Genomic DNA, 19,201 nt, shown 5'->3' on the forward strand with positions numbered 1-19,201 from the left:
AGGGTGATCTGCTTGGCGTGTTCAAAAATTCAGCTCCGGGATGAGACTTTCTCCATTTCTGTGAACTACAAAATTAAATAAGAGGAAGCAATTTTTAAAAGAGAAAAATTGCTTTTAGCCTAAAAGCCGAAGTGTTGAGTTTTTGCCTGCAGTGGATTCTTTTCAATTAAATTACAAACCGTGGGTAATAGAGATTGATAATGGGCGCGTCGATATGATCTAACTATCAGGAAGCCATCCGACATTCTCTGTGCCGTATAGGGACGGATGAGCTCCCTCGAGTTATCTCCAGGAAATGCAAACAAAACAAAATGTAAAGCTTGTTGCATTATTAGCATAAAATTAAAGTCCTCGAATGCATAATTGTTCCATACCCAAAGCATCAACACATTTTACTCTTCAGGTTCAAAGATCTCCTAATTAATATACAAAACAGTCTCATTTTCTAAGCCTGGTTTTTTTTGTTTGTTTGTTTTTTGTTTTATTTCTCAGAAAAGAGACAGTTCTTTGCTGGAGGAAAATCCTATAAAGTTTAGAAAACGCTAACTAAGGTTGACATAAAAGCCAACACACCCAAAGAGCCAAAACCAATAACAACTGGATGTTGTGAGAATATTTCTATTTCTTGAGTCAGTGTACAACTATAATGTCTGCATTTAACCCAATAATGCCTCGCTTAGGAAGATCAAGTTTACAAAATGTAAAAAGAAAGCACACACAGTCTTCCTCTAGAAAGATTTATCAACTTGTATAATCATCTCTTTTAACTGTTAAGAAAGAGAAAGTCTGGACCCAATAGTATAAATTTAAATCATGGGACTCAAAACCTAACGTCAAGAAGAAGGTTCCTTCCCAGGAACGTGGCCCAAGTCACCAAGTTCTGTTGCAAGAATAGTGATGATCAGGTTGAAATTTCACAATTAAAAACAACATGCATCAACAAAGGAATGAATAGCCAGGATTCTAATTTTTCTTATTATTCTTACGAAATATCAGAATAGTCTAATTCAGTGTTTTTTTCAACCACCAGTGCACGGACCAGTGCCAGTTCACCAAAAAAAATCGTGTTGGTCCGCAAAAGAGTTAACCATCTTGGTGTGGTATGAAGGAAGATGAGAGAACCTATAATCATTGAGTCTATAATAATAAACACTGCTCTAATCCTTGGAAGTGATTTCCTGGATTTTTTTTTTAAATAAGCTTCTTCCCAATGTGAACAGTTCAGAATAACTTGGGTTTTTTCCTTGAATACTTACGTATTTTTAGATCCTGTATGCTCTTGAGAGTATCTGACACATCGCAAATCAAACTATAGCCACCACGATATCGCCATGCTGCAGAAAAGGTAGTAATGCTTTTGAGCAAGAGATAATGCTCCTAGAGGAGGGACGAGGTCTCACACCACGGTGCTGCCCAGCCTGTGTCTCTCGCCGGAGCAGTGGACAGGGACCAGCAGAACCCAGCCTGAGCCGCGACCCACCCGGGCCGGGGAGCACCCACTCCCTCCCGACCAGGGAGCACCCACTCCCTCCCGACGCACAGCACCCACGCGGCGAACAGCGACGGAGAGTCCACCACGTGCCAGGCGGCGTGGGGGCTCCTCACCGTGCCCGTCACGCCACCTGAGCTTCCTGTTCATATCCTGCATTTACGTGTATGCAGAATTTCACATTCGCCGCAGATAAGGGGCTGCAGCTGGTTGTGAGCGTGTCCCTCCACCAAGGATGTTCAGGGTACGAGCCCGGGACCACGCACAAAGGACAAAAGGATGCCCTTTTCAAATACTCTTCTGGGGTCAGAAGCAAGAAGGGCAAACAATTCTGGTGTCACCCCGTCATCGCCGCTCAACAGGCAATTGAGAATGAGCAGCTGGGGGACGATGTTGAATCATATTCCCATTCCACTCAAAATGCATTAAAATCAGGAATTTTTTTTTTAAGAAATAGACTTTAAAATGGAAGAAACACAGATTGCCTTATTTAAAATTCTACTTCGAACAGGAAAATGGCTCTACTCATTAAAATGTCTTGTCGCTATTAGATTCTGCTGTCCTCTTGTTGAATAAGTATGCACAGCTAAGATGGCATTTATGATGCGCGTCTAACAAAAAAAAAAAGAAAGAAAGAAAGAAAGAAAAGCACATTCCCAAATGACTAGATTATTTATAACGTTTTCAACTCAGAAAGGACTCCGGACCCCAACGTAACGGCTGAAATTTAAGGTGGTCTTTATACTTTGGCTGAGAAATAAACTAGAAGGCTTTTTTGCTAAAAATCCATGCACGTTGCCAACACAGTGGTTGAAACCAGCACTGTTATTGATGAAAGAAAAAAAGAAAGAAAGAAAGAAAAGAAAATTCTCTGATCGTTTTTTTATAGGTTTAAAATCTTAACACAGAATATGACAACGTATTTCTTTCATAAAGTAATTTCTAGTTTCCCACAAGTTCCCTGAGAAAGTGCTGCCCACGGGTGACCCCGTGACCACCCCATTCACGGTCTTCCCGCTCATTACAGCGCGTCTCCAGCCCGGAATCCCACCTGGCTGCCACGCCTTAAGCGGGGACGTGGACCAGTCAGAGTGGGATGAAAGGGAAATAGATGTCCAGGTGAGGAGGACGAGCTATAATTTTTGATAAATTAATTATTCAAGCCACCTGGGAAGTGAGGAGCAGAGCCCGTCCTGAGCGCGTCCCCACGCTTGAAGGGCCGTCACGGAGAAGTGTGGGCCAGGCCACCCGTTCCCAGGCCACCGCCCCCGTGGGCCACCGATCCCAACTCACCTGGCACTCAAGTTTAACACAAAAAATACGAGACTGGGCCCTGGCTGGTTGGCTCAGTGGTAGAGCGTCGGCCTGGTGTGTAGAAGTCCCGGGTTCAATTCCCAGCCAGGGCACACAGGAGAAGCGCCCATCTGCTTCTCCACCCCTCCCCCTCTCCTTCCTCTCTGTCTCTCTCTTCCCCTCCCGCAGCGAGGTTCCATTGGAGCAAAGATGGCCCGGGTGCTGGGGATGGCTCCTTGGCCTCTGCCCCAGGCGCTGGAGTGGCTCTGGTTGCAACAGAGCGACCTCCTGGAGGGGCAGAGCATCGCCCCCTGGTGGGTGTGCTGGGTGGATCCCGGTCCGGCGCATGCGGGAGTCTGTCTGACTGTCTCTCCCGGTTTCTAGCTTCAGAAATATACAAAAAAAAAAAAAAAAGCGAGACTGTTTATGCTCTTTGTCTTACTTTATGTGACCGGTCATCCATGTCACTGCAACATAGCAATGTCTGATTACAGGATGCTGCCTGCCTCCCCGTGGGGGGGGGGGGGGGGGTGCTAATAGAAGCGTTCTCTCTATATTAAATACCTTTTTAAAACTCCAAGAATTAAAAAAAAAATGCATTCTAAAACACATCTGGCCCCAAGAGTTTTGACTGGGAGATTATTAACTGTAGCCACGTATCGGATGGGACGGATGGCGGAGGGGCAGAGGTGAGAAGACCAGTTTGGAGACTTCCAATAGTCCTGCCCAGAAAACAGTAAGACTTCGAGGTACATAGAGTGTGGCAGCCCTGAAAATGGCGGGGGGGGGGGGGGAGGAGATGTGTGATTATAAGACTCACAGGGAATCAGACGTGGCAGCTACTGGCAGGCAGGGGAGTGGAGAACAAGTCCGAGGAAAATCCAAGGTTACTCCTGGGGGCCCAGGAAGAGCTGCGGTAACAACGCCAACAGCGGCACAGCTGGGATACGGCCACCAAGTCGGCTCTCATCACCCCGGACGCGGAGGTGTGGGCCAATCCGAGGCTGTGGTCTCGGGCGGAGAGTAAGAACAGGTGTGTCGAGCTGGGGGTGAGGCCAGCACCTGAGCTATGAACCCAAGGCCTGGCTACGTACAGAGGGGACGATGGAAGCCGTGGAGATGGAGGTTCCAAGGGACGGGGAAGGGCAGGCACACACACATGTATCCGGGGACATCACGGGCTCTTTCCAAGAGAGCTTCTCACCTGTACACACGGTCCAGTGCCGATATTCGCAGAGGCCGGGGATCCCTCCCTGATGGAGAGGCAGGTGGGAAGACACCTCAAAACACACCCGACGGGGTTCACCAGGAGGGAGCCCGTTTCCAGAATCCCCTCCTAACATCACTCCAGGGCGCCCGCTGCCAACAACGAACTCATCTTTCTAGTAACAAACTATAGAAATGACCCCTGAAAGTATAGTCTTAAACTCACCTTTCTAAAACTCCAGTTCAGAGCTCTGGAAAGATGTCCCACAGCATGTGAGGTCACTTTAAAAAAAAAAAGAAAATCAGTATCTTTCCTCAAGTCCACGTTTGTTACACGCTGACGCCGGTGGCCAGCAGCTCCTTGTGCGGTCCATCATGGCGGCCGGCTCTGACTCCAGAGAAGCCGTTCAGGCCAAAGTGCACTCCAGCTTGTCAAGCTGCTGACTTGTTTTGTCACCGGTATCTCTCTCACCGATGCCGTCAGCCCCCGTGTCAGTGTGTGATGTCCTACAGCAGTGAGAGCGTGGCAGGAAGAGGCTGCAGGTGTTAAGCAGGTATGAACCGAAAGCCACCTGCCTCACCTCTGACGGTGACTCTACAGATGGGATCTCTGTGGATGGCATGATGGCTAATTGTATGTGTCACACTGCCCAGATTAGGTGGTCACACATTGTTCCGAATCCTCCTGTGAGAATGTTCTGGAGTGAGATGTACATTTACATGTAGTGGGCTTTGAGAAAAGCAGACGGCCCGCCCAGTGTGGGTGGGCCTCGTCCAATCAGTTGAAGACGTGAATAGCACCAAATACTGGCCTCCCACAAGCAAGAGGAATTCTACCAATGCACGGTCTGCAGACGTCAGCTGAGCTCAAAAGCTCTTCCCCCGTCTCCGGTCTCCCAGCCCACTCTGCAAACCTGGGACTTACCAGCCTTCATACCCACTAACGCCCGTTCCTTAATGTAAACAGACATACATCCAGCCGGCTGTTTCCCTGGAGGGCCATGACTAACCCCCGGGGGACAGAAGGGACAAAGCACCGTCACTTCGGGTGACCTAAAGAAATGGAAGAAACTGAAGCCCAGGATCCCGATTGTTTGGGGGGAAAGCAAGTCAGTCACAAACCGAACGGTGGGAAGCAAACCGATGGAGGCTGTAGACGGAGGGACATAACAAACTGATCGATAATGAGGACTCCAGCCCTCGACTTTTTAAATTTTATTTCTTGAAAACTGGTATACATCCATTAGCAGTCCTGCGACCTTTAGACGTTTTCGTCTGCTTTTCACAATAGGGGGAAACGGCTCCTATTTTTTTTTATATCCATTTATTTCCAACCTCCATCTCACCCACACAACCACTCCTCTTCACTCAGCTGAGTGTTAATTATGAGACAAAGGACAAAATTAAGAACATGTAACTCTCTCTCTCTCTCTCTCTCTGGAAGACGAAAGTTGAAGGGAAATCTTCTGGGTTGGGGGAGGCAGATGTTCAAGCAGTAGCCTGGTGTGCCCTTTATCTGGGGTAAAGAGATACCCTCGGCGGTAGATCTGGAGTACTCCTCCAGCCCCGTGATGAGTTAAGCAAGTGCCGTGCTATTCTGAGACGCCAGCGGGAGCAACCGTCAATCAAATTCCATAGACCGTCTTGGGCCGATACGTCATCGGACCAGCGGTTTAGGCCACGCTACCGAGAAACCCGTGTTAACCTTTTCCTCAGCCTTCCACTTAAAACGCCAGACCGTAATAAGATACATGGGAGGAACTCATGATCCAATGCTAAAAATGTAAACGTGAAAAAAAAAGTAAACATGGAAACAAACCCCTTTAAAAAAAAAAACACAAAACATTTTATGGTAAGAAAATCAGCCAGAAAATTGCACACAGTTCCGAACAAACCCTCTCTGTGAACACAAGGGCTCCTTTCCCGTTGTCTTTTTATAGCTGTCTTTCAAAGAACGTTCCATCCGCTCAGCCGCGCTTTCGCTGCCAAAAATGAGAGCACGTGGGTGTTATCACTGTCTGATACTTCCCCAGATAGAATCAGCCTCTGTTCCCGACACTGGGGGGGGCATCTTCCGTTTCGCTTCGCGGAAACATTTAAAATCATTCCTCGTTGACTCGTTTCGGTTGCCTGCCCTCAAAGCCCAATGCAAACCATCAGACAGACAGACACACACACACACAGTAAGAAACCCTGTCCGCCGTTTCCTGGCTCATTTTACCAGCCCAGGGACAAACTCGTGGAACAGCCTCTCAAGTCCCGCGGTTTCAAACTCCTTCTGTAACGCGTCCAGCGAGGAGAACTCCTTGACTTCGAATGCCGGAAACCTGCACGGGCACAAAGGACCCTCGTGAACACGCCGGACGCGTCGGTGTGGAGTGACCGCCCGCCTGACCGCCCGCCCGCCGTGGAGCTCGACCGCACCTCGTGTCTCCGGGCTGCACCTTCCTTTCGAACAGCACGCTGACCATTCTCTCTTTGCACTTCTGTCCACTCGAGTCCACGTCGACCTTGGAGGTTTTCTGAAGCACCAGGTACTCCTACACGACAAAGCGAGACGGTCGGTGTGCCCCGCACCCTGAGTCCCGAGTCCTACCTGCCTCGGAGCCGCCGTGACCCCTACGGGCTGACCCGCCCGCGTCAAGGGCGCTGGCTCTCTTCCTGAATCACGCAGGGAGGGAGGGAGGGAGTCACATGGCTTCACGCATGCGGGGGCGGGGGGGGGGGGCGAGCCTGGGGACACAGAAGTGAGGAGTGAGGCCGTCAGCCAGCTCAGGTTTAACACTAGACTGGACAGCTTACCGGCTGTGACCCCGGGCTGGTCACCTCCACCCTCTGTGCCTCGGAGACCTACTCCACACCTTGACGGGGAAAGTTCTGTGAGTCCATGAGTCAGTACGGGCAAAGCCCTGAGAGCGCCAGCTATGGTGACTACTGTCATTACGTCTGTGGTGTCAGAGTGACAGGCACACAGGTGTACAGCACCTGCCTTCCCAAACGCACCGGTAATTCTCAGTCCTTATCTGTAACTTTATAAAAACTTAACAGAAGCATTCCCAGTGGATGGCATTTGAGGGACAGTGAATAGGAAAAAAAAAGAAAGAAAGAACTCCTTACTTATCAAGTGCCATTTTCCTACATTAGCCGAGTTCTAGCCATATGAATAAATGCTTGTTAATTAACTGATGGAGTCAGTCTAACATCTACAGAGCCAAGCAGCTGCGTCGAGCCAAGAAGCATGGGCTGCCTTGAAGAAAAACCGCAGTCTCTGGGGGACACGGGAGCAAGGAAAGGGTCGTGCATCCATTTTGCCAGCCCGTTACCTTCCCCAAAAGGATCAAGATGTATAGATATAAGTCACCGTAGAATGAATGGTCCCTGGGTCAGACCCCAGCCCAGGATCTATAATAACAAACTTGCACCACTCGTTATAACTACACACCTCACTCATCACGTGAATTCACAGACGCCACACAGGCTTTGTGGTTAGAAAAAGCTCGGTGGTTTATTCCACAAACCCTGAAGATTACAGGCGAGATTTTGAGTGCGAGCTCTCAGTCCCTTTAAAATTAATTCAACTGTAAGGATTCTCGACTATGTTTTCTTCTGAAAACATAAAACTTAACCGGTGACGTGTGGCTCTGTGGAGGTGTGAGACTTAACAAGCCCTCCCCTCGTCTGGTCCCACATAACGCAGGTGACACGAGCTCGGATGAGAACTCGGAAAACCCGAAGACAGGGCCGTGACAGCCGCGGCTGAGATGAGTCGGGCGGAAAGCGAGGGCGCGGGAGGTGGCAGCCCCAACGATCTCCCCCCCCCCCCCCCCCGCACTCCCGTGACACCGCGGGGCGGGTGATGGGCTCCCCTTCTCCAGGTGTCACAGGGAGCTGATGACAGTGTCAGACGGCACCTGTCAGGGACACGAGGTGACGTTTCTGCAAACCACCCACACTCTGACGCCTCGCACACTCAGGACCCCGCTCTGGCTGCCCGCATCCAAAGCTGGGGCTCGTTATAGAAATAAACACTCGTCTCCCCGAGAGACTCCTCATGACCTCTCGCCCGCCTTCTGCTTAGCCTTCAAGGTTTTCAAGTTTGTGGTCGTCGTGAGACGTTACAGAGACTCCGTAAAACCGGAGGCCCGCGCGCGCACTCACGGCGGAGACAGAGGGAACCGGTCGACCCGCCGCACTGTCGCTACAGGCATTCCCGGACACGCCCTCTTAGAAACCGGCCGAACTCACGCCCCACCCCCAGCCCGTCGGCACCTTGATGCTGTCCCTGAGGCCCTGCAGCAGAATCAGGATGACCTTGCCCGCGAACAGGAGCCGTCCGGTCAGCCCCAAGGCAGAGGCCCACTGCCGCACGGCCCTCACGTATCTGGTCTTCGCCCGCATGTGGTCCAGGTGCAGGAGAGCGAGCCACGGCCCCTCGTCCCCGCTCCCGCTGGGGGCCTCAGAAGGACCCTCTCCGGGGCCTCCTCCCGATCCTGGCTGGGCGAGGATGTGCCTGAGGTTCTGCTGAGCCCAGAGAACCAGCTGGTGGACCATCGGTTCCGACAGAAGGCTCCGCGCTTGCTCGAGCAACGCCTCCCGCACGGCCGCACGCTGGGCCCGGGTCAGGCGCTCGGAGCGGACCGAGATGCCAGGCAGACACGAGGGGTAGCCGACCGGTAAGTGGAACACCAGCTCCAAGGGGACGTCCGCCTCCGTCAGGCCTCGGGCTTCCGTGAGAATTCTGAACACGGCGCCGTCTGTCTCTGGAAGGCATCCAACAAAGATCGTTAGCCACACAGCCCTCGGTTCGGATCGACACCAACCAGTGAAAAGTTTTGATACCCGGGTCGATGTATTTTTCATGGGGAAACTGAGTTATGTTTGGGGGAGACCCACGCTAGCAAGAAGGCTCTGGTTTACAGGTTATGTCCTTCGACGTACAGATACAGATCGTCTGTGGCCCCAGCACACGGGCACCCAGGACCTCACTGGCCTTTACACTGGCTCTTCCCCCATTATTTTTATTTATTTACTTTTTTTGTATTTTTCTGAAGTGAGAAGCAGGGAGGCAGTCAGACAGACTACTGCATGCCATGCGCCCGACCGGGATCCACCCGGCACGCCCACCAGGGGGTGATGCTCTGCCCATCTGGGGCGTCGCTCTATTGCATCCAGAGCCACTCTAGTGCCTGGGGCAGAGGCCAAGGAGCCATCCCCAGCGCCCGGGCCGTCTTTGCTCCAATGGAGCCTCGGCTGCGGGAGGGGAAGAGAGAGACAGAGAGGAAGGAGAGGGGGAGGGGTGGAGAAGCAGATGGGTGCTTCTCCTGTGTGCCCTGGCCGGGAATCGAACCCGGGACTCCTGCACGCCAGGCTGACGCTCTACCACTGAGCCAACTGGTCTTCCCCCATTCTTATTCCGGTTTCTCAGTATAACATTTTCTTCCTACCCACACTTAACTGATCATTATGGAATCCACACTCTAATAACCTCACGTGAACCTGCCAAGAAATGGTACCGTGCATCCATAAAATCGGTATTACCTGCAAAGCACGGGGCTGAGACCCCACCCACACAGGCAGTGCCCATCATGGAGACCCGACCAAAACGAGAGGACTGAAATCTGTTTTCCGTCAGGACAATGCGTACTGCACCAAGACAGGAAAAAATTCGCAAGCCACACAGTACATTCCTCTACAACCCTCTCCAGTTTCTCAAAGCCCTTCCATCCAGTTGTGTGTCCTTAACAAGATCTTATTATGAGGCCCTGGCCAGTTGGCTCAGTGGTAGAGTGTCGGTCTGGACTGCAGGAGTCCCAGGTTTGATTCCCGGCCAGGGCACACAGGAGAAGCGCCCATCTGCTTCTCCACCCCTCCCCCTCTCCTTCCTCTCTGTCTCTCTCTTCCCCTCCCGCAGCCAGGGCTCCATTGGAGCAAAGTTGGCCCGGGCACTGAGGATGGCTCCATGGACTCTACCTCAGGCGCTAGAATGGCTCTGGTCGCAACAGAGCAACGCCCCAAATGGGCAGAGCATCGCCCCTGGTGGGCATGCCGGGTGGATCCCGGTCGGGCACATGTGGGAGTCTGTCTGTCTGCCTCCCCACCCCTTCTCACTTCAGAAAAAAAAAAAAATTAAATTAAAAAATAAATTAAAATAAAGATCTTACTATGAAAAGGGACTCCCTGTGTATCAGCAAGCTCAGCGCATTTCTACCTGTGAAGCGGGCGTTATAAATAGACCTACAGACAGCACCTGGCCATCAGGCTGCACAAGCAATCCAGACGTCACGTAGGGGACCCCACTTTCTCACGAAGGCAGCATAGCTTCTGCAGATCTTCATGCAACACTCTCTGAGCACCTCCCAGGCCCAAGGCACACCATTCCCAGCTCTGAGGGGTAACAGTAGGGGAGACATGCTGACTCCGTCCAGTGTTTCTGAGCCTGTGAGTCCTTCTAGCAAGTCGTCAAGCCCGAGTGTGGCTTGGGGACCCTGACTCAGTCACGTCCAGTGGCCTCTGTCCAGTCCTCCCCGTCCACGGCATCCACACTGGGCGAGCCAACGTCCTTCTGCACACCTCTTCCCACGCCTCGTAGACACCACTGCAGGTGTCTCGGTTCTCCCACATCTCGAAAACTATGAAGTTATTAGCCAGATGTGTAAAAATAAAACTGCTTTAATTCTTTCAAGAACTGGGAAAAGTTAATGCTCTTCCTGATTAGCCTTTTTGGTGACTCCCAGCCTCGCCACACACACACACACACACACACACACACACACACACGCACACGCACATGCACGCACACACACTGCAAAGTAAAATTACACACACAAAAAATGCTATCTCCAGAAGAAAATGAAAGGCCCAATACCACACCCCATTCCACTGATATTGAACATGGTAATAAATTTACATAGTCTTTTGAAAGCTCATTTTCTCCCTAAAGGTCTAGGGCATGTAGATTACCCTTCCAATTCTCATCTGCCTAAACTCTTGAAGCAATTAAATATCCTTTTTAGGCCTGAAAGTTTTTGATGCCTGTCTGATATGGGTTGTTGTTTGTATTTTTTTTTTAATTAAAAAGAATGAAAACAATGTTGCCTTCATTTACTTTAAGATTATCAGCTTAGAAACAGAGTGACAAACGGAAAAATAACTCTTTTAAATCTAATGCTAATCCCCCCCCCAACACCCGAGAACCCTAGTTAATAAGTTTAACTCACAAAGTCCTCATTCTCAATAAACATCTATGACCCAGAAAAAGCCTGTCCTAAAAAAAAAAAAAAACTAACATTTTCATAAATCTCCAGATGATTTCTATCTATGTTAAAGACCTTACCGCCCTGGCTGGGTGGCTCAGTGGGTGGAGTGTTTACCGAGTGCACCAGAGGTCACAGGTTTGACCCCCTAGTCAGGGTAGATATGAGAAGCCAGCAAGAAGTTGTCAACTAAACAGAACAACTTAGTGGAATAAACCGTTCATGCTTCTCTTCCCCTGCCCCCCACCACCTGCTCTCAAATCAGTGGAACACTTTTTTAAAAATAAGTAAACAGCCTGACCTGTGGTGGCGTAGTGGATAAAGCATCGATCTGGAAACACTGAGGTCACCGGTTCAAAACCCTGGCCTTGCCCGGTCAAGGCACCTATGAGAGTCGATGATGCTTCCTGCTTCGCCCTTCTCTCTCCTTTCTCTCTCTCTCTTTCTCTCTCTCTCTCTCTCTCCTCACTCTCTAAAAATGAATAAATAAAATCTCATAAATAAATACAAACCCTACCAGAATATGTAGTTCTTCTCTCTGGTTGAAGTTCACATACATATTCCTCAGTTGTTTTGGGGGGTCCTTTTTTAATAGGTCACTCTACCTCATACTGAGTGTACCCACATAATAACTAAAACAGGGCTCCAGCCTCCTTCTCCCCCACAAGTCCCTGAAAGAAACGCCGCTGCTAACCACACCCCCAATGACAGAGATTGGAACTGGCAAAAGTGAGTGAAGCCCGGAGTCCACAGGGAGGTTGTCTGTGCGGATGCAGCTGGCTTCATAAACCCGACACATGCTGCCCGCTCACAGAAGACCCCGGGACAGTGTAAGCGAAACAAATGTAAGAGGGTGGGTTCTTCCGGGTTCCCGCAGAGCCAGTTCAGAAGTCATGTCACTGACGTCTCCACACCCGCCTGGCCTTTGCCCTACGTGTCCATCCTCAGATGAGCCCTGAGAAGCCCACTCCCTCCTCCACGGCCCCGCCCAGGACTCTCTTTCCTCTCACTCCCCCCACGGGGGGCCACCACCCTGGGAGGCCACCACGGCTGGCCTCTGCGTCACAGCTAGATTTTTATATACACGTTTAAAATGCGGTCACCGCTGCCTGACCAGGCGGCGGCGCAGTGGATATAGAGCGTCAGACTGGGATGCAGAGGACCCAGGTTCGAGACCCCGAGGTCGCCAGCTTGAGCACGGGCTCATCTGGTTTGAGAAAGGCTCACCAGCTTGAGCCCAAGGTCACTGGCTCAAGCAAAGGGTCACTCGGTCTGCTGTAGCCCCCCGAGCAAGGCACATATGAGAAATAAATCAATAAACAACTAAGGAGCCGCAACAAAGAATTGATGTTTCTCATCTCTCTCCTTTCCTGTCTGTCCCTATCTGTCTCTCTCTCTGACTCTCTCTGTCTCTTACACACACACACACACACACACACACACACACACACACAATGTGGTCACCACAAAGAAAAAATAACTAAAAGGAAGTGAAGCTCAAAGCGGCCATCCCACCCTTCAGAAGTGAAGTTAGCAGCCTAATCGGTTTCGCAGAGCCAAGCGCTGTGCCGGCCACCTGCAGGACAGAGCAGAGGGGATGTGGGTGTACACAGGAGTGTGAGCACGGTGCACACCCCACTGCTGGGCACACACATCGTGGCCGACTGGGTCTTACACACCTCCTCCCAAGGACGGCCTTTTCCTCCGGAAAATAATTTCCAGAAATGCCAGCTACCCCTATAACGAGCACGGACCACGGCAGTGTCCCCTCTGTGACCCTCAGTGCCCTCACCAGGGAAATGATTTTCAGAGATACCAATCTCGCCTATCTCACAGGTGCACGCACGTCCCTTGTGCCCCACCTCTCAGGGAGCGCTATTTTCTCTGTAAAATAAAGCTAAGAAACCCTGACCAGGTAAGATGCATCTCAAGCCTCAGGCACACAGTTAGTGACCCCGTGAAACCCGGCACCTGGCCCGACCGCACGGCACAAGGAGGAACAGGGACCCCTGACTCGGTCTACCCACAGACCTCCCTAGGAGAGTGTGGGGATTATGCCCCGTGTGTGCCCCTAAGAGGCAGTTACTATCCGCTTACTGCAGCCATTGTACAGAGGCCAGATGGACGGAAGTCCCCAGAAATTCTCAGCATAAATCAGCCCCGCTGAACTGAATCCGAGTCCTCAGCCCCTTCAGTCAGGGCGGCCTTCACGGTTCACCCTTGAGTGGGCGGCAGCCTGAGCCTGCCTGGGCCACCTCGTACCTCAAGTGCCATCGTCACACAGTGTCCTCCTGACTCCAGCAGCAGCAAGGAGACGCCTGACTGGGGGGAGGCCAGGAAAAACCTATCAGAATGTTCTGGTAGCAAGCCTATACCCTCCAGCCCACGGCTGAGGGGGACCGTGGGCGTGGTAGCCAGCAGCCCCAGTAAAGAAGCCCTCACCTTCCCCAGCACGCACGCCCGTGATGGTCACCTGCATTCCCGAGCTGTTTCCTTCTCCAACGAACCTCTCCGCAACAAAATGTCCTAAGCTGTTACACTGAATTCCTTTATCATTCAATTACTTACTGATGCCAGAACACTGAATTAAATTAATTAGGAGGCATGGCTGGAAAGTCATGCTTAATTGAACAGCAGATAAAAGGGCCCCCACAGTGTTCTGAAGGTAACAAGCGGCTCTCTCTTTCCGCACCGACTTTTCTGGGGTTTTCTCGGTCCCGTCAGCTGTGCCTCACGCCCGGCCGTGCAGTCACGACCCAGGGTCACAACCACTCAAGCCTCTTTTCAGCAGTGGGTGGGGAATCACAGGGCCGTTTTCCCAGGATATTCCCAGCGGAGCCATAACAAAGGAATGTGGGGAGTCCGGTGACCTCTACAAATAGGCTGCCTCTGGCTGAAGCGATTGTCAGTGAGACGGCAGGGGAAACCATGAGTGCACGAGGTGGCGAACGGGGGGGGGGGGGGCATCCAATCAGAACAGCCGTGACGGGCACACAGCAAGGGAGCTGGTCTTCAGGTCGGGATTTCAAACAGCTGTGTGAGAAAGAGAGGAGACAGGCTAGGCGCTAAAAAGAAAGCAGGTCCATTGCACTGACTGGTTCACAGTGCCTGGAACGTAAAAGTGCTCAGTGACTGTGTAGAGGGGGTAAGAGAAAAAAAAAACAGTCCGTGAGATGAGCCCACCACACGCCACATGGAGCCAGGAAACCATATAACTCCTAGATGACCTTCCCACAACATGCAGCACATTATAGACTACCTTTTGTGTGTGTGTGTGTGTGTGTGTGCGCGCGCGTGTGTGCATGTGTGTGTGACAGGGACAGAGAGAGGGACAGACAGACAGGAAGGGAGAGAGATGAGAAGCATCAATTCTTCATTGTGGCACCTTAGTTGTTCATTGACTGCTCTCTCATATGTGCCTTGACCAGGGGGCTACAGCAGACCAAGTGACTCCTTGCTCGAGCCACCGACCCTTGGGCTCAAGCTGGTGAGCCTTGCTCAAACCAGATGAGCCCATGCTCAAGCCAGCAACCTCAGGGTTTCAAACCTGGGTCCTCTGCGTCCCAGTCCGACGCTCTATCCACTGCGCCACCACCTGGTCAGGCTAGACTACCGTTTTTTTGTTGTTTTTTTTTTGTATTTTTCTGAAGCTGGAAATGGGGAGAGACAGTCAGACAGACTCCCACATGTGCCCGACCGGGATCCACCTGGCACGCCCGCCAGGGGCAACGCTCTGCCCACCAGGGGGCAATGCTCTGCCCCTCCGGGGCGTCGCTCTGCCGCGACCAGAGCCACTCTAGCGCCTGGGGCAGAGGCCAAGGAGCCATCCCCAGCGCCCAGGCCATCTTTGCTCCAATGGAGCCTTGGCTGCGGGAGGGGAAGAGAGAGACAGAGAGGAAGGAGGGGGTGGGGTGGAGAAGCAAATGGGCACTTCTCCTTTGTGCCCTGGCCGGGAATCAAACCCGGGTCCCCCGCACGCCAGGCCGACGCTCTACCGCTGAGCCAACCGGCCAGGGCCTAGACTACCTTCTTAAAGGGCAGCCGAGGTATGGTCAGAAAGCCAACTTTAGTAGGAGCCGACAAGCCTGCCTGGTGGTGGCGGCGTGGTGGATAGAGCGCCAACCTGGAATGCTGGGGTCACTGGTTCAAAACCATGGGCTTGTCCAAGGCAAGCCACACAGGACAAGCAAGCAACGAACAGCTAGTGTGAGGCAATTACACACTTCTCGTTTCCTGCCATCTCTTCTCTGTAAAATCAATAAATAAAATCTTTAAAAATAAAATAGTAGCGAACACACAAAAGCAGGCTAAATCCCATGCCAAAACATTTCCATCAGTATCTGAAAACCCAGCGGAAATGGAAAATGATGGGCGCCCTAATGATCTTCAACCGAAGTTTGGGTTTGTGCCTAATAGAGGCCACAGCCAGGGACAGAGTAAGTTCTAGCTATCACCAAAAATACGCGAAAGAATGTTTCTAGACTCCAAGCTCCTAGAGGACACGATGGTGCCTTTGAGAATGTATGTGCCCAGGAAATAAATGAGCGTGGGCTGAACAATTAACGCACGCCCCCAGGCGCCTCTAGCTGACACTTAGTACTTTTCAGGGGGCTAGGAAAAGCCTAAGAAAAGCAACTATCTCGCAAACATAACGAGGAAAAGTTAAGGAGCGCTGCGTGCCTGTCCTGTCCTAGGTGCTTAGTTAAGAAGGAGCGCTGCGTGCCTGTCCTGTCCTAGGTGCTTGGCACTGTCCTTGGTACTTAGAGTGTTGTGATTACAGAGGACACAGAGTCCCTGCTCTCAGGCTATATCTGAGAAACCAAATACCATACACAGGACACAGCGCCAAGTAACACAGTGTCACGCAATTTGGGGAGGCTGGATTAAGACCAGGGGGTCAGGAGAGGCCTCTTTTACAGGTGAGACCTGAAGAGCAAGTCTGGGGCAGCCAAAGAAAGCGCAGGGGAGCGCGTTCGGGGGGGGGGGGGGGGGGGGGGGGGGGGGGGGTGTCCGCGCGCACACAGGGCTGGGCGCTCCGCGAGTTTGGGGAGAGGTACGAGCCAGGGGCGCATGGGGCACAGGGGCGCGTGGGGAGCCTGACGGACACATGGGGCCTGGGGCGGAGGGGCGCGTGGGGAGCCGGACGGGCACATTGGGCAGGTGGAAAGCCCGACGGACACATGTAGCGCGGGGCGGAGGGGCGCGTGGGGATCCCAACCAGCACTTGGGGCGCGGGTGGCCAGGACCCACCGCAGGGGGGCGCCCGAGCTGCAGCCTCAGGTTCCGGGTTCCCAGAAGAGGCGCGAGCAGGGGCGCGGCACCGGTCACCCTTAGGGGGTGGCCGCCCCACTCCTGCCTGTCCCCACACAGCTCATCCTTAGTGGGTCCCCCGGCGCCCGACGGTCACCTGAGCAGCTGAGCACCTCCCACTCGCCGGGCCCGCAGAAGATCGCCGCCAGGGCCGACAGCTCCTCCCGCGCCGACCCAGCCATTCGCGCGCCCGGGCTCCGCACCGCCCCTTCCGCCGCCGCCGCCGCCGCCGCCGACACCGCCTCCGCGCAGCCCGCCGGTGGCCACCGGGGGGCGCCCGCGTCTCCGCAGCGCGCGGCGGGCCGGGTGGGCCGCGATGGACCGGGAGGTCCGCCCTCGGCTCCTGCTTCCTAGCTGCGCTGGGAGGCTGCGTCCCTGGGGGCCTTCCCTGGAGGCCAGAGGCCCGATAACCCTGGGCAGGGTCGCGCCCGGGGCTTTCCTGCCAGAGGGCGGCCGCCCAGCATAGCCCTCCCCCGCTCAGCCCTGACCTTGGACGCGCAATGGCCGGCCCGGACTCCGCCCGCGTGCAGACAGGAGGGCCCCTGGGCACGGAGAACTTGGTTGGGAAGAAAAACAAGCGGGGAAGTGACCGGAGGTCGCGGTTAGCCCTTGTTGGGCACACAATTAAGCTAGGCGTCAACTGTGGGGGTGGGACCTTGCACTCTCCTGAGCAACTACCCCCGGAGGCTGAGCCTTCCCGGGAGCAAACTAAGCGCAAGCACCTCGTCCCCTTACCCGGGGGGCGGGGGGGGGGGGCACAAGTAGGTTGGAACTGCCAGGCCTGGCATCTCAGGATGTCACTGCGGTGGCCCCAGACTTTGTGGACAGTTCTGCACCAAGGTGTCCATTTGTCCCCTCCCTTTACAGGGGACAGCCCCGCTGACTTCCCCCGGTGGAACTCCTTGGCCCTTGGGGTCACGATCAAGTGTGTAAATGCAGCAAAGGCTGGCTTTTCAGTATTGTTTGATTTGTGAAATCCGACGGTGCAGAGCAGTGAAAACTCCTGACGCTTAATGTATGAAATGAGGGTCCCGGAACCCAGCCAGCACTTAAGTTTAAGAACTTGAGACAGAGCGACAGGGCGACGATGATCAATTCTTCTGTTTCCGCTTTGAATTCCTGGACAAGGTTGCAGTGATCCTCTTCCGTATTTCTGTCTGTCCACCTGTTGGGCTTGACCAAAAACTTTTTGTTTTTGTGAGTAACAACACCTCTAAAGTTTTGCAACCCCCCCCCCCCGGGGCGGGGGAGAAGCTGGCTTAGCTCAGGGAGGTCCCACCGGTTTTGTTTATATCGGAAATAACATTTTGAGAGATAAGTCAGGGGCGTTGGATGACCGCCCAGTGACTCCTGTCATTGCCTTCCAGAAGTCAGAGCCTGCTGGGCCGATTCTAAGACTGAATTCATGCTACCACCACCCAAGTCTTCCCACTGTGGCTAAAGAGGGTTGTTTGTTGTTGTTTTTTTAAGGGAGATAGCGGCTTCCAGAACAGAATGGAATCTAAGCCCAGATAGGCTGCTCCAGACATGCTCTCCGGGGACGCCTGGGATTCCAGTGACCCCAAGTAGATCAGAGCTCCATTGTGTACATAACTAGAAAGACAAAGGTTTATTTAAACACATAGTTATCTCTGATGTGGCCACTTGGTTTAACAATAAAAAAACAAACAAACATAAAAAAAAACTCCTTTGAGTTATTTCCTAAACAGCAGCCATGAAAGAGGTTCCTAATTAGCTGCTGCTAAAAAGTTTGGCAAACAAAAGGATACATTTTGGTTGGAAGCCCAAGGTTAGCATTAAAATGGGTAGGAAACTATGAATTTAGTTATCCGACTTACTTATGAAAGATAATTTCTTAAAGAAAAATCAGAGAGTTTACACCTTACTTTTGATTTCCCAAAGTCAAGTATGAGGGGTAGGAGAGAAGTGATATGAACAGCAAGAACATGGCTGTCAGAAGTGTGAGGAGGCCGTCGCGAAGGCCACACTGTCAGCAAAGCATCCGGGGCAATGGGTAGAAAGAAGACCCATCCACCCGTTTAAAGTGTTCTCTCTCATCAGTAGGTTTCTTCTTTGCGCTTCCTTCCTCCGTGACTTCACCACCTGCTTTCCATACTCCCCCCTAGCATGTTCACGGGAGTCCGTGTGGGTGTCTTTTACGCCGAGGCTGTCCTAAGGCCCTTGAAGTCCTCTCCACGAGCTTTTGCTACCTGACATTTGGAAGTGATCACCGCGGAGTCAGCCTGTCAGCTTGATATTTCCTCCCACTGTGAAAATACCAGCCGCATGTCAGCTCTCGAGAGCCCACCTTCGTGTAAGAAATCTTCTTGTGTCCACGGGCTACTGAAAATTCTGAGTGTTCAAATGTGGCGTGAATTTCTAGACAGGGTAGGTATTCTACATGGGTGAGTTCCATGTAGAACAAAATCTCTCCCCTCCCCCCATCTCCCCACCTGGAACCGTGTGTGATTCGCTAGAATGATATTATTTATCCATGCAGCTTTTCTAAATAGCGGCTTTCCCAAGACCATAAGGAGGAGATGTTTTCATTCTATTATCTCCAGGAAAAACCATTTGCTCAGCAATCAGTTCTTTTACCATTTCTGGGAAGACACTTTTACTCACTGTCTCAGGAGAAGTATGTAGAATT

General features: G+C 52.3%; 1 protein-coding gene and 1 pseudogene across 4 annotated transcripts; both read right to left on the reverse strand.

The window, feature by feature from the left end:
* Positions 1 to 4,113: 4,113 nt before the first annotated feature.
* LOC136383598 (small nucleolar RNA U3) lies at positions 4,114 to 4,206 on the reverse strand (annotated as a pseudogene).
* Positions 4,207 to 5,188: 982 nt separating this feature from the next.
* RWDD3 (RWD domain containing 3) lies at positions 5,189 to 17,190 on the reverse strand. 4 transcript variants are annotated; one of them, XM_066353170.1, is made up of 4 exons: positions 16,649 to 17,190; positions 8,305 to 8,748; positions 6,413 to 6,528; positions 5,189 to 6,315 (listed from the first exon to the last, which is right to left on the reverse strand). In XM_066353170.1, the coding sequence occupies exons 1-4, from the start codon at positions 16,731 to 16,733 to the stop codon at positions 6,256 to 6,258; spliced, it is 705 nt and encodes a 234-aa protein (XP_066209267.1). In that variant the 5' UTR covers positions 16,734 to 17,190; the 3' UTR covers positions 5,189 to 6,255. The 4 variants fall into 4 exon arrangements, with proteins under 4 accessions (XP_066209267.1, XP_066209265.1, XP_066209264.1 ...); XM_066353168.1 differs by having other exon boundaries at positions 8,300 to 8,748; XM_066353167.1 differs by having other exon boundaries at positions 8,258 to 8,748.
* Positions 17,191 to 19,201: the final 2,011 nt, after the last annotated feature.

Source organism: Saccopteryx leptura, chromosome 11 (genome assembly GCF_036850995.1).
Source record: "Saccopteryx leptura isolate mSacLep1 chromosome 11, mSacLep1_pri_phased_curated, whole genome shotgun sequence".
Classification (NCBI taxonomy): domain Eukaryota; kingdom Metazoa; phylum Chordata; class Mammalia; order Chiroptera; family Emballonuridae; genus Saccopteryx; species Saccopteryx leptura.